The following is a 15,472-nucleotide window of genomic DNA, read 5'->3' on the forward strand; positions in this document are numbered from 1 at the left end:
CTTTCTCAGGTATCAAAACACCGTTTCCCACATTACAGATGCCCCTTAATTAGGCAGAGTTACCCCAGCTTAGGTGGACTCTGGGTCACAGAGAAACAAGCCCTTTCCCAGTCACTCTGTCCCTAGAAACCTTCTCATCTGCCAAGCAAGCATCTCTGGTTTCCTGTAATTATTTCCCAGAACTCCCTTCCCGCCTTGCTCTGTCCCCACAGTTTTCCTGCCGATGGCTTCATTTCAGTATGCCCTTCCGAAAAAAGCGTAGCACTACTGTAAACAACTAGTTCCGGACCCATTACTGCAGAGTACAGTGGGCTGATTGCATGTTTAATGCTTCCCCTGTGCAATAGTGCAGACCAAGATTGGGTAAGTTTTTTTATACTTGCTAACATTTTGATCAACTAGTAGTAGTTTTTTATTTCAACAGTTCTTAAGCCAGTAGGGTATCTGAGCTGTTACCTCTGTGGACTTCCCCCTGAGGACCGAGCTTTTCTCCCTGTGCCTAAAATTAAAGTTATGTTCCTGTGTAGCTGCTTTGTTCTCACTGCCTTGGTCTGCATATGCATCACCCTGCCACGTGGAATCAGTGCTTTTAATGTGTGTGTGCTTGGTATCCAGAACCCAGGGGATCATGTGTAAAAGTCTGTCGTGCAGAACAGAATCCGTGAGCTGCAGGCCAGACCAGTGATGGCGGGTTTGCTGTTAGAGGATTGTTCTCTTTTCTGTGTGGAAGCACAACCGGTGCTCACAACATACATGTAATTGCCCATGCCTGAAACACTGCTCAGCGGGGTCGCTCCGATCACACTAAGTCCAGCCGAGGACTAGGCCTGTTACTTTAACTTTAGTTAACTAGAAAGGATTGTGTGTAATTTCCACGCTGTACGTTGCAATATCTACACTAGAAAATATTCTTACATTAAATATTTTATTTTTTATTTGTTTTGATGTAAAGAGTGTTGTTTATATCAAATTAAACATTCCCTTTTATAAATTGAATAATGCCATTTGTGATGGCTGAACTTGGAGTGATCTCTAAGTCATTTCCCAAGAAATTAGTAACTGTCTGTTACTTCAAGTTAAATACTTCCTGTTGTTATTTCTCAGTCCCATCACTTGTTATAGTTACAGTACGGATTACTTTAATACCATTGCTTTTTTTCCCTTTGTTACTGAAATTAGTGGGGTGACATTGGTTAATAAAATTATATGGGATAGGTTTCAGGTGTACAATTCTATGATACGTCATCTGTATATTGTTTTGTGTGTTCACTGCCCCAAGTCAAGTCTCCTTCCATCACCATATATCCCCCTTTACCCTCTTCTCCCTCCCCTTCTCCCCCTTCCCTCTGGTTATTGCCGCAGTATTGTCTGTGTCTATGAGTTTTCGTTTGTTTAATCCCTTCATCTTTTTCACCCAGGCCTGCAACCCCCCACTCCTCTGACAGGTGTCAGTCTGCTCTATTTGTAACTCTGTTTCTATTTTGTTTGTTAGTATATTTCATTAGATTTCACACATGATTGAAATCATACACTATTTGTCTTTCTCTGACTGGCTTATTTCATTGAGCATGATGCTCCCCAGGTCCATCCATGTTGTCAAAAAGGGTAAGATTTCCTTCTTTTTTATGGCCGAGTAGTATTCCATTGTGTAAATGTACCACTGCTTTTTACTGATGGGCACTTGGGTTGCTTCCAAATCTTGACTATTGTGAATAATGCTGCTATGAATATAGGGGTGCACATATTCTTTCTAATTGGTGTTTCAGGTTACTTTGGATATATTCCCATAAGTGGAATCACTGGGTCACAGGGCAATCCTCTTTTTAAATTTTTTGAGGAGCTTCCATACTATTTTCCACAGTGGCTGCACCAGTCTGCATTCCCACCCATAGTGCATGAGAGTTCCCTTTTCTTCACATCCTCACTAGCACTTACTGTTTGTTGATTTATTGATGACAGCCATGCTAGAAGGCAAGAGGTAGTATCTCATTGTGGTCTTAATTTGTGTTTTTCTGATGTAGTGATATTGAGCATTTTTTATATGTGTAATGGCCGTCTGTATATCCTCTTTGGAAAAGTGTCTATTCAGGTCCTTTGTTCCTTTTTAATTGTTTTTTTTTTTATGTTGAGGTGTGTAAGTTCTTTATAAACTTTTATATTAACTCCTTATCAGATGCATCATTGGCGAATATGTTCTCCCATTCAGTAAGTTTTCTTTCATTTTGTTGATGGTTTCCTTTGCTGGCTAAATTTTTTTACTTTGATATAGTGCTTTTTTTTTCTTTTTCTTTTTCTTTCTTTCTTTTTTTTTTTGCCTAAAGAGATATATCAGAAAAAATACTGCTATGAGAAATGTCTTGAGATTTTACTGCCAATGTTTTTTAAGGACTTATATGGTTTTGATTATGACAGTTAAGTCTTTATTTCATTTTGAGTTTATTCTTGTGAATGGTGTAAGAAAGTGGTCTAGTTTCATTTTTTTGCACATATCTGTCCAATTTTCCCAACACTGTTTATTGAACAGCCTGTCTTTACCCCATTGTATGTTTTTGAAGGTGTGGGTTTATTTCCGGTTTCTCTATCCTGTTCCATTAATATGTATGTCTGTTTTTGTGCCAGTACCAGGCTGTTTTGATTACTATGGCCTTGTAGTATAGTTTGATACCAGGTAGCATGATTCCTCAAACTTTGTTCTGTTTCAAGATTGCTGTGGCTGTTCAGGGTCTTTTGTGGCTCCATATAGATTTTTGGAGTATTTGTTCTAGTTCTGTGAAGTAAGCCATTGGTATTTTGATAGGAATTGTGTTAAATCTACAGATTGCTTTGTGTAGTGTGGACATTTTAATGTTAATTCTTCATATCCATGAACATGGCATGTGCTTCCGCTTATTTGTATCTTCTTTAATTTCTTTCTTCAGTGTCCTACAATTTTCCAAGTATAGGTCTTTTACAGCCTAAATTAAATTTATTCCTAGGCATTTTATTATTTTTTGAAGCAATTATGAATGGGACTGTTTTCTTAATTTTCTTTTCTGATAGTTCATTATTGGTGTATAAAAATACAATTAATCTGGATATTTATTTTGTATCCTACTACTTCACTGAATTCACTTACCAGAGTTAGTAGTTTTTTGGTCGAATCTTCCAGGTTCTCTATACACAGTATCACGTCACCTGTAAATAATGACAGTTATACTTCTTCCTTTCCAATTTGGCTGCCTTTTATTTCTTCTTCTTGTCTGATTGCTGTGGCCAGGACTTCCAGTGCTGTGTTGATGAGAGTGGTGAAAGCAGACATGTGTGTCTTGTTTCCAATCTTAAGGGAAACGATTGTAGTTTTTGCCATTGAGTGTGATGCTGGCCGTGTGTTTGTCATATGTGGCCTTCATTACGTTGAAGTGTGTTCCCTCTATGCCCACTTTGCTGAGAGTTTTTATCATAAATGGGTGCTGGATTTTAGCAAACGCTTTTTCTGCCTCTATTGATTTGATCATGTGATTTTGATCTTTCATTTTGTTTATGTGGTGTTTCACATTTATTGATTTGCAAATACTATGCTGACCTTGCGCCCCCAGTATATATCTTACTTGATCGTGTTGTGTGATATTTTTAATGTATTGCTGGAGCTGGTCTGCTGATATTTTGTTGAGGATTTTGGCACCTGAGTTCATCAGGGATACTGGCCTATAATTTTCTTTCTCTGTAGTGTCTGTCTGGTGTTGGAATTAGGATAATGCTGGCCGCATAAAAAGAGCTTGGGAGTCTTCCCTTCTTTTGAATTTTTTGGAATAGTTTGAGAAGGTAGTTGTTAGTTCTGTGTTTGTTCCTCTCTTTCCTTATTGTTTTTTTAATTCCTCACTTAAGGACATGTTTCATACTGATTTGATAGAGAGGGGGGACAGAGCAACAGCGGTGTGAGAGACATCGGTCCGTTGTCTCCTATACAGGCCTGACTGAGGGTCAAACCCACAACCTGTCGGCGCACAGGACGATGCTCCAGCCAACTGACCCACACCAGCCAGGGCTATGTAGATAATCTTTTCAAACTAGTTTTGAACATAAATTTTACATTCAAATCTTCTAGGAATACTCTAGTAGAAATATTTGGTTCAAAATGAATATTTTAGTGGATGTATCTGTGTTCAAATGAAGAATTTATTGTTTTGAGCACAGATGGAACTTTGTAACGGTCTGATGGGTTTTCTTGGAGCACTGCAGTAACGTCAGCCTGGAACTCCTGGGTGGAGTTACACACTCTTGAAGGCAACTGGGGTTCACCTGTTTGACCTCTGTTTGAGCCCATCTTAACCTGGAACTTCCTGCTGTGTGCCTTCATCACGAGTATCACCGGTTATGTCACTGAGCCGTGCATCTTTGACTTCATGAGTATGTTATCAAGAAAAGCAATATCTAGTATTTCCATGTTGCATTATATTTAAGTGTTAGAAGGAAATGAGCTAATGTTTGTCTGAATCCAAAAATAAAGACCTTAAAGGTATATGGTACTACAAAAGCAACTTTACATTTATTTGAGTTGGAGAACTTAAAATTATTAAACATACTTATCTGAAAATGTAAATAAATGAAAGTGAGAATTTGGATTGTTTGGAACTATAACTGTAGAAATTACACATTTATACATACAGTGTTTAAAAGGAGAATCCCATGTTTTATAGAATATGAGTGGTTTTATTTCAAATATAAAGGCATTCGTGTAATCATTTCTGTTCAGCTGTTAACTATTCATGTAATTTAATTGCATGACTATTTAACTGAGTGTTTTTTCTCTTTTGAAAGTGAAATACATGGTAAAAACACATATTTCATTCTTAATAAACACGGGACCAGAGTCTTTTGGGTAAATGCCGACATTTGAAACAGACACGGTATAGTAGTTTGAATGTGATTGAGTCTCTTTAGAGTTCAAGGAGCAGAGGGAGGACAGAGGCAAGTTGGTGCAGAGAAGTGATACAGGAATAGCAGTTGGTTCTAAAGTTAAATTTACCCCAAAGCCAATTGAGGGGTCCAGGTGATTTATGGTAGGGCACATGTCTCTTACTTTCCTTATTTCACCCTTATTCATTATTGTGATTAAATCAGAAGTCAGTTAAAGGGTAAGACAGGTCTGTCACTTCTGTAGTGGAAACTTGAGTCTAATACTATGAGTGAATTAATAAAAACCTCAAAAATAATTGTTTTAAGTTATTTTGAGGCATAGTGTTTCATTGTCATTTTTTCAGTGTAATACCACCTACATGTCTCCATACCTGTATTATCTTTGATTATCTTTGTACCTGGGCTGTTAGCTGCTCAAAGACTGGCGTCGTACTTATAGGACCTTCAGTAAATTATCAAATGAACATGTCTCAAGAGGCAGCCAGCATAAAACTTAAGTAATCCCAAGTGATCTGGAAATTGTAATTATTTTTCAGTATGTGAAATCAAAAATAGTATTTCAGTGGGACATGCAAACAGAAGTTAAAGTCATGTGGTGACAAGAAAAAAGAGACACTGGACATCCCGAATTTGCCAGAGTCTTTCCCCGACAGGACGTTTTTGCGTGACTGGCACAAGCTGTTCGGGAAGCGGAAGTGATGGCAGGGGGCACGTGTTCCTGGGAGGCAGCCTCACTGCTTGGGTCGTGCATTGTTGGTGATTGCGCTCGCCCTCCCGCGGGGTTTCAGTGGCCGTGGTGGAAAGTTAGGGCGCGCCAAAGCCAAACCACTTCACCTGCATCTTTCCCAGGAAAGTTGGCTGCCCTGACGTGTCTGACAGAGCCAGAGACTGGAGTGTTGTTTCTGTTCTGTAGACAGTGAAACTGCCCTAAGCTTATGGTAACTCCGTTTGCAGTAAAGTAACGTAGGTCAGTAAATGAATGGACTCTCTCTACAGTATGAGGGTAGTTTTTTCAGTTAAAATTTATAATCTAAACATAAAAATAAGCTGTAGTGATTTAATTACCTTTAGAAAGCTTTTTCTTAGTAACTGAATTTAATGTTATTTTAGTTTAAGATGTTATTATAACTGTTTTCACTTGTAATGCAATTTTAAATTAAAGTAAAATCTCTGAGAGAACTTAAAGTAAATCTTAAAATGTCCAGTCAAAACAATAGTAAGTCATTATATATATGTAAACTGTAGCAATAATAAAAATTTAAGCCACTATTGTTATTTTAAAGAGTGTTTAATATTGATTTTCTTTGTTGGGTTTTGGATTTTGGGTTAAAATTAGAAAGCCAATCCCCCTGCCCCATTGTGGAAGGTAGGGTGTGGGTAGGGCAAGGGGGAGAGTAATGGAGGAAAAGTGAGGACAACTGTAACTGAACAACAATAAAAAATAAATTAATTAAAAAATAAAACTAGAAAGCCAAACTAATTTCTCAGCTGCTAATTTTAAGTTTTTGACCTAATGAGTTCAGATGACTTAAAAGCTAGTACTGAAAGGAATGTTTTAGAGAGAGGAGCACATTGCAGTGATGAAGTAGAAGAATTAATTGCATGTCTCAGATAAAAGAGTGCTAAAAACACACGTAAGAAATCACTGGTATGCTGACGGAGGTGTGCAAGCAGAGGTCGTACAAGACGCACACTGTGGCTTTGCACAGCGCCTTAGAATGCATCACAGTGTGAGAACCACACCACAGAGACCAGAGGACTTCAAGCCCACGGCCAGCTGCCCTTCACTGAGACTGAGCTCGGGGAGCTCACAGGACCCCTCCCAGCCCAGAGTTCTCCTTCGTCATGCATCCCCCAAATGAAGCTGTTCCAGCGATTTCAGTGCTATTGGTCTGTGCTAATCTGGGGAATGTTAAACAATTTTAAATCATTGGGAGTTTATTTAAAAACTAAATGGTCCAGGGAAGACTTGGTTTTTAAAATTCAAATTATCAGAGTAGCCCTTTCTATTTGATGGAAAACAAACTAGTACATTTAATGAGGAGGAAAAATAGGAAAACTGGATCTTAAGCCTGCAGTGGTAAGAGTAGCCTGGCAGTCTGCGAGTGGGCCTCCCGCAGAGCCGTGCAGCCACACCTCCTCCACACCGCGGTGCCGGGCGGCCTGTTTCTGTCCGGGTGTCAGGGGCTCACAGCATCCGCTCCTGGAAAACAGCACTCACACAGAACTCAGACCCGTGCCTGTCTGCTTCTCATTTTGTCCAGATGCAAGCCCAGCACGGCTCTCCGCCAGCCTGCCGCTGCCTCTGTTTCCGTATCTCAGGTAGAGGAACCGCCCTCCACACGTGGCACCCGTGCCTCCTGTGCTGCTAAAATATTTCACTCGCTCGGGGCACATGGGTCTCAAATCTGCTGCCGCCTCTCACTCAGGCCTTTGTTATCTTGACGTGACTGGGCAGTGACCGGTTTCTTCCTATACCGCTGCCCGGAAGCGACCTTCCCAGGGTGCACTGGCTGCCCTCTGCCCCTGCTTGAGGTCCTCTGTCAGGCAGTCGCCTGCTGCCCGTGAGAAAACAGGCCCCTGGGCGTCCTGGCCCTCTCTGTCCTCACCGCCCCCGCCCCCTCCCTGTCCCGTCCGTGTTCTCCAGCCGAGCGTCCCCACTCCGCTTCACCAGCTGTTCCTCTGCAGCCCTGACATTTCTCCTTCCCCTCGGGACCTTCCCTTCCTCCGTTGTCTGTCCATACCCCCTCTGCTTCCTCCCAGTCCAAGGTCACATCCCCTGTCCTTGCTGTGGAAAGGCCCTTCCCTCTTCCTGCGCGCTCTGGGCGCCTCCTGGGAGTGGACATAACCTGTCCCACTTCTCGGTCTGCAGAAAGGATAAAAATTTAGTATCAGGTATCCAGCACAATAGACATGCTCAGAAATGCGTTTTGAATGACTTGAGCTCTTGTTTTAAAAGAAAAACTCTCATTTTTCCTCAAAATCTTTTTTTTGGTCTACCAACCACCATGTCACTTGGTGAGTGATGGCTTCTAGATTTGCTCACTTAAATGGTAGTTACTGGGGATCCCCTCAGAGCAGTGCCCCGTCCTGGAGGCCCGAGGCCTGCTCTCGAAGGGGGGGCCCTAGCTTTAGGGAACCCCGGCGTCTCTCTAAAGGCCAGGTCCAGCTGCGAAGATGACTCCTTGCTGCTGTTGTAATGCTGCTTAAAACCCGGAGGACTGTCCTGCTGGAGCCGGGGTTTCTCCACACTGCCACCCACCTTGGGGGCTCTTGTAACCTGATGGTCTAGTTCCATAGGCCGCCAGGTCAGCCCACAGGTGGATTGGGAGAGCCTGGTGGCTCTGTATGGAAAGAGCGCCACTGTCCCTTCCCGTACCCTTTGTCTTGCCGAAACAGCTGTGTTACAAGGCCACACTTCACACGCACTCTGCCGGTGGTTTTGCTCTGTTTCACTTTTTCATGGCGAGGGAGTGTAGTTCTGAAAATGAAAGTGACTTCTTACCCCTGGCAAGTGTGAACCCCAAAGAACTGCCTGTATTTGGGGTGACAGATCCCTCAGCTCTGCCCATCTGGACCCGGACCACCTAACGTTTGTCTGCCCGATTGGCCCTCCCTGAGCTGTGTGTTAGCCTCTCGGTCCACCGTCCGCACCTCTCAACACAGCGGTTGGCGGTACTGTGTCAGAAGCTCCCACTGGCGGGCCCCCTCACAGTGCGTGCCCGGTGCCTCCCATCACACCGGCCTGCCTCTCTCAGGCGGACTGCCTGCACCGCACGGGCTCCTGTTGTACTGCTGACCGTGGTGCTGCGTGTATTAAGTTATATTTCTCGGCAGGAGAGTCACTGCAGCGAATGTGTACTTGCTGGTGAATATGGGTCCTTTGGGGTACACGTCTTGATGGGCAGGGCAGGACATTCGTCCTGGAATAGTAATGTCATAGCTGAGCCTGAGCATCCTCTTCCCCATTTTATAACTTGCTCTGAATTCTTCCTCTTTAACTTTCAAAAGCACTTACTGTTATGTTCCTTTCAGTCTATATCTACCTTTCAAGTTTACCCCAGACCCCGGCCCCACGTTCAGGCACCCCCTATATTCTAGCCGTCCACCCCCCCCCCCAAGCAATAAAGGTCTTTCAAATGCGTTTTTGTTCCCTGCTCCCTCTGTACTTGTTGCTCGCGGTGGGGCCCTCACTCCCACTTCCAACAAACGTACATCCCTTTCTCCCAGGAAACTGTCACAGTCATCCCGGTCGAAATTAAGCACTACAACCCTCCTCAGTCACATGATTGTCTGCTACTGATGTCGAATTATTTAAGTAGCTCTGCCGCAAACCTGAAGTGAGCTTTCAAGTTCAAGGTCTTGAGTTCAGGTCCCATTGCACCACATACTGGGTGAGACACAAGGCACTTGTAACTGAACCTCTTCACTTTCATCTGTCCCAAGAGTTAGTAATAACTAATTCAGGGTTAAGAATCGAGTGCGACGGTGGATATAAAAGTGACTGTGAACAACAGGCTGTATGTGTATGTTAGGTGATCTTAGATTGACTTAATATACAGAATACTTGGGAAGGCGTAGACAGTATCTTATACCTTATTATAAACTCCCGAGTGCAGACACTAGACTTTGCACGTGAGGAAATACCTGATGAGTGGATTTGATTATGAAATTGTTGCCAGAGCCAAAAAAGAGAAACTCAGCCTGACTGAGACACACTGTCAGATGCCTGCCTCGCCCACACGCAGGCTCAGCTACGGACAGCAGCATTAGGCACCTTTGGCCATCCTGAGCTTCTGATTAAAGTTGTACAAAACCAGTTTTCTAGTTACATCTTAAACTTGTAAATGTGGGTGCTCTTTTATTTAGAAAGTATTCATGGACAATGCTGTATTTTCAGCGTCTCTTAAAAAAGTGGGAATTTACCTGTTTGTTTTAATAAAACTTTGGTCAACACTTAGATAGAAGTAGTTTTAACCAGAGTGATTATATAATTTTTGAAGGGTGCTAAGTCTTCCAGAATTGCCTCTGCTCTGTTCTCATGGTCAAGGTTAGCTTTTCTTCTGTGGAGATTCCGTTACGTCATGCTGTTTCAAACTCAGCGACCAGCGTGTCAGTGAAGGTGTGGAGGCCTGGGGGCTGAGAGTCACCGCGGCCTTTTCAAGGGGCCGAGAGCGCTGATGCGGACCGCAGTTTTCCTCCTCATTGCTGTCGTGGTCTTTGCACAAGTGTGGACGGCACACTTGTTTATCTTTGTCTTACAACAGAAGGAGAGTATTTGTACAAATCATGAATGTTCTTGTTCATAGGGTCGTTTAAAATCTTAGTGTGTGAGAAATGAATGTAATTGTGTGTTTTTTCTAATTTTTACTTTAAGTTATGTGTTTAAAGAACTCTAACACACAGAACGTGTGGTGATTCTTTGTATAGTCTCTTTATTTGGCCTTATAGTCTAACCATCCTGTATATAGCCTTACAGTGGAAAATCTACACGATACGGGTTATATATTTTAATTGTGATTCTTTTGCTATGCACCGTCCTGTGGCCTTGTACTTAGTTTCTCTGTGTCAGAATCTCAACGAGTTGAGCAGCCAACCGGTGACACGCCTCCCATTTGTCTTCTGAGTCTAGCTCCTGAGCGTGAGACTTGCTGATCAATTACAGCAGCGGTCTCTCAAATGAGCTTTCACGTCTGCCTCTGATTTCATTAGTTAACTGTCTGCCCCACGATGGGATGGGATAAGAGGGCTCCTCGAACCTTTTCACAGCTTGTTCTGCCTGTCTGTGCAGTGAGGGAAGGGCCGTTAAGCCGGGCTGCACAAAGGGGCGTCTACCCCCCACCTGCCTCGCGCACACCTGCTCGTGACCAGAGGCAGCTGGACTGTCCACTGCAGCAGCCCGAAGAAGGCGGTGGCACTCCTTACCACACAGAGCTCTTGACAGGCGTCGTGTGCCCTCATGTGCAAAGAAAAGCCAAGCCCACTAAGTTAACTTTATAAACAGCAACAGGCTGTTCAGAGTGCACTTTGAGTTAGCAAGCAGCACGGTTAACATCCTCCAGAGACCGTGCTTACGTCCTGGTTAATCTTCCTCTAGGCCCTGGTCCCTGTCACAGATGCTGTAAAGCCATTCCCCTTCTAACTGGAAAGGGTCTTGATCAGTTACTGTTTAAACTGTTTGTCGGGGTGATATTTTCTCGCCTGTAGAATGGGGGAGAATAGTATGTCACAGAGCACCAATGAAAATGAAATGAGATTCTACTCTAGGACGCCCGCGCATAGTGCGCAGCCTGGTGTGAGTGACCCGCGAATAGTAGCCAATATCACGTAAACATTGTTCCATTTAATTCTTTTTTTCCGGCTGTCTGTTCAGAGACTTTGGAAGCAGAACACTGGAAGATTTCATGAGCATTGCTCAATAGATTATGTGAAGTTCTGTTTTTAATACAGCTAAAAGTATTTAACAACTGACAACCTATTGGGAATTACCTATTTTAATTTTGTCTTTTGGAAGAAAATTTAGGTAAATCTTCAGTGATTGTTGTTCTGCACTTTAGGAGGGAATCACATAACACATGTCATTTTAATGACAGCGAATAGAACTACCTCCTCGATTTTGACAATGATCTCTCCCACCTTGTGTAAACATAAGAAATGCCTTGACCAAGTAAATAACCCAAGCAGGAAGTCAAGTTTTAGTAATTTTCACATCTTGATGTCTGTTTTTTAATTACTGCTATAAAAATATGTTCATGCATGTGTCCGTTTGTGATATTTTAGCAGTTCTGTCTAAACTAAGTGTTCATAGGCTGGAGCGACTGCGGAGCGGTGCCCGCACCCTGGCATCTCACGGTGTCCCTCTCTCTCTCCGCCGCAGGCCTGGTCTGCATGAAGTCCAGCACCTCCGTGGTGGAGCTCGTCATGCTGCTGTGCTCGCAGGTACGGGTCGCGCTCATGACCACAGCAAACAGCAGGAGAAGGCACAGTAGGATGTTTGGGCATGTATGTACGTTCAGGCAGTTTAGACTTCCACCTGCCACCCCATTGATGGAGACGCGCTTCTCTGTGTGTGACCTCGCCCTGTAAGCACCTAGTCCCCCTCTCCCTTCTGCTGCTCTCGGGGCTTGCTCACTCTTCCCCACCTCCCTCGCCTTCTGCTGTCCTTCGTCCTTTTCCCTCTGACACACACATGTGCAAGACTTGTCACGGATCTTCTGACACCCTTTTTCATCTCATACCTCTTAAAAGATGGTACAGTAGGACTTACCATTTTAATGTTTGTGGTTAATTACATTATTTCTCCTTCTCCATTAGACTAGAGATCATGAAAACTAAGGGTTTTTTTTTCATACAATAGCTAAAGTGTGAAATATAGCTCATTAGTGAGTGGTGTTTGATATGATGCCTTTCTACTTTTTTTAATAAAATTTATATTTTTCAGTATAAATTTTAAAATCTACTTATCCTATTTTTCTTCAGTAATCAGAATTAAAAATGGAATTGTAATTTTTGGATTTTATTCCTTAGCAATTAAAGGAAACTAAATATGTACAGACACACACACACACACACACACACACACACACACACACACACTTTCCCGATAAAGGAAATGAGGACTAATGGCCTTTCTTCTCACCAGCTCTTTCATGTCTCCTAATGATTCTGATTTTAAGGAGAGATGCTTTGTAATATGAGAATGGAAAAAGATCTCATTTATGTTTTGTAGTAAGTAATTATTACATTTATTCCTAGTTTCCTCAGCAGAAAGAAAAATGCATTGAAACTGTTTCCAGTCACTGGCCTGGGTTCTGCCTAATGGCTCACTCCCAAATAAAAAACAATATGGCTTCAGCAGATCCTGTAAAACATCAGCAAAAACAAAACAACCCAAACTTACCTATTGTTTTCCAGTCTTCAGGTTCAATTTCTTCAAGACTGTGTTCGTAGGGAAATCCCAAGTCCATTTTCCCTGTCCAGCCCGGAGGAATATTAGTAAGACGTTAAAGGAGCCAGCATCCCAGCACAAGTTCACCTTCAAGGCATTGGAAAGGGGTTACCTAATTCCAGAGCCCTGAGTTCGAGAGACATCCGAGAGCTCTGGCTGGATCTTTTAGGATCTCAGCGATGCACATTTTTAAAAAGTCCTTTTATGAAAAAGAAGTAGCGTGAATCTCCCATTCCTTAGCCCTGGGCTTGGCTGCCGTTGAGAGGACTGACGGGGAGTGCAGCGCTGGGGTCGGGTGTCTTTGATGGCCTCACCCTCTAAGCACAGGTTCAACATTACTCATCAGCGGCTCCAGGAATCCCTGCCATTAAGGGCCCTGGAGAGGAAACTTTGCCTCGGATATTGATCGGGAGGAAGAGGGAGAAATTCAAGCTCTCTGGGCGGTGCACTTACTCCCAGGGTTTCAGCAAAGCAATTACAAACGTGGCTCCCCGTTTGATTTTTAAGTTGCAATTTTTAAATAATTCAGAGTGTTTTTAAATATTTCAAGTGGTTCATTGATTAAATATACCTCATAAAGATACTTAAAATATATGTTACAAACAGTGCTCCAGTTGTGTTATTTTCTGTTAAACTGAAATGTCGCTTTTCACAAAATATTTTTAAAGAAGCCAATGAGTAATCTCGCTTATTACAATTGAGGTGGGGGGAGTTTATACTCTGCTTTCAAATTGGCTCACAAAACCATCTTTGTAGGACATTGATTGTTCCGTGGAAGAATAAGACCTGGGTTTTAAGGTCACACAAAAATGGACCTCTCAGAAGTTTCTAAAAATAATCTACCCTTGTTCTGCACCACTCAAATCCGACATGATTTATATCGTGTTTCACCCATTAGCCGGCATCCGCAGCGGCGGCTGCCGACTTCTGATGAACAGAAGTGAGCCGGTGCTGCACCGGGAGGCGGGGCTCTTGCCCGCCGCGCCCAGGCCGCAGAGCGTGGTCCCCCCGGACCTGCGCAGTTGCCGCGGGGCCCCGCAGAACCGGCGCACTCTGCAGCCTGGCTGTGCGGTGCAGGGAGGACCCCAAAGGAATCTTCTAAGCTGCCGAGTTCCAAACTGTCTTTTTTAAAATATATAATCTTTATTACATTTTTTCCCATTACCATTTAGTCCCCTTATACCCTCTCCCCCCAGCAGTCACCTCCATGTTGTCCGGTCCATCTTTCTTTTTCGCTCAGACCCTCTACCCCCAGCCACCCCCAATAGCGGTCATCTTTCTGTGTTATTTTACAGTCAGCTTTTTTTTGTAGTATTGTCACTTCCATGTTGTTATGACGATCAGTTATTGCTGCTAATAAAAGTTGAAAATTAGAATGAATAACTATCTTGATGCAATATATATGACGTATGTAATTTTTCACAGTGGGAAAGACAATTGAGTTTTTATCCACGATGTGACTTAATTTTTGGTTAAAGTAAGTTTTCAGGGCAAATGGAATATTCCAGTTTATTTCCTTAAAATGTGCTTTACTTACTTCCAAATTTAGATAAACCACCAAAGGATAAAATTTTGTTTTTACAGAATAGCTAGCTGAGGGATGAAAAGCAAAGAAAATGCAACATTTCTTGCAGCATTTGTTTGTCTTTCATTTGCGACAACCCATTAAATGCTTTTATTTTTTATGCCTTTTATTTGGGAAATTTTACATTGACTACTATAATTATTAAGGATATTAGATTTTCTTTCTTGTCTGAGCTCCTGATTAAACATACTATTGCCAGTGGTTTGTGTGCAAAATATGGTCTAAATTTACATGAGATCACATTACGAGTGTCTGAAGGTACTTGTCAAGGATAATTCAGTTCATGTGGACAGCCTTTCAAACTCCAAGGGACGTGCCGTGCAGTCTCCCACCCCTGTGGAATTTTTCGTCTCTGTAGAAAACATATTTTACATTTTAAGAAGCTATTAACATTAACGTTACATTGCGTTTATTTTTCCACAAATACGCAAAACATTTTTAATATTTTGGGTATTTTGCTTTTCCATGTGCAGTTTATGGCACAAAAGGAAATAGTAAAGATTGACTCTTCTTCTCTTTCAGTTTGTATTAAAGTTGCACTTAGCATTTTTTTTGAAAAATGGTTTTGTCATTTAGAAATAAAATAAAGTAAAAAAATACCATATTATTTTGACAAAATCCGTGTTTCATGACTGAAGTACAGCGTTTCCTGCAGAGCCCTTCAGTCTGACGCAGGTCCGACGCTGTCTTCTCTAAACCGGCTGTGAGTTTTTGCAGTCAGACGTGGTTAGGTGCTTTCCCCTCTTCTGTGCGTGCACCTTCTGTGACCACTGCTTTAGTCTGCGTGTGTTGGGTTCTTTGATGAATAGCAGATTTGGTTTTCAAGTAAACTTTTTTAGGTACTATAATAGTTTCTAATTATTTCCAGACTCTCTTTAGGAAGTCTCCGTCAGAAGTCCTCCAGGAAAAATGGAGTGATGTTATCCCGTAGGGTTTCTTTAAGTTTTCATAAGTAAAGCTTAGCAGATGTCACCAGCATTCTTCTGTGCCTTATCTGTCAATAGAAAACGTTTTATAAATTGAGAAACTTTTATGTAAGAAAT

General features: G+C 42.3%; 1 protein-coding gene across 3 annotated transcripts in view; it reads left to right on the top strand.

Annotated features, from left to right (window-relative positions):
* NBEA (neurobeachin) overlaps positions 1–15,472 on the top strand; it is a 470,020-nt gene that overhangs the window by 176,381 nt on the left and 278,167 nt on the right. For all 3 annotated transcript variants that reach the window (XM_053916392.1, XM_053916393.1, XM_053916394.1), the window contains one exon: positions 11,774–11,835. In XM_053916392.1, the coding sequence (XP_053772367.1) occupies positions 11,774–11,835 (62 nt within the window). The remainder of the gene's footprint in view (positions 1–11,773; positions 11,836–15,472) is intronic.

Source organism: Desmodus rotundus, chromosome 13 (genome assembly GCF_022682495.2).
Source record: "Desmodus rotundus isolate HL8 chromosome 13, HLdesRot8A.1, whole genome shotgun sequence".
NCBI lineage: Eukaryota > Metazoa > Chordata > Mammalia > Chiroptera > Phyllostomidae > Desmodus > Desmodus rotundus.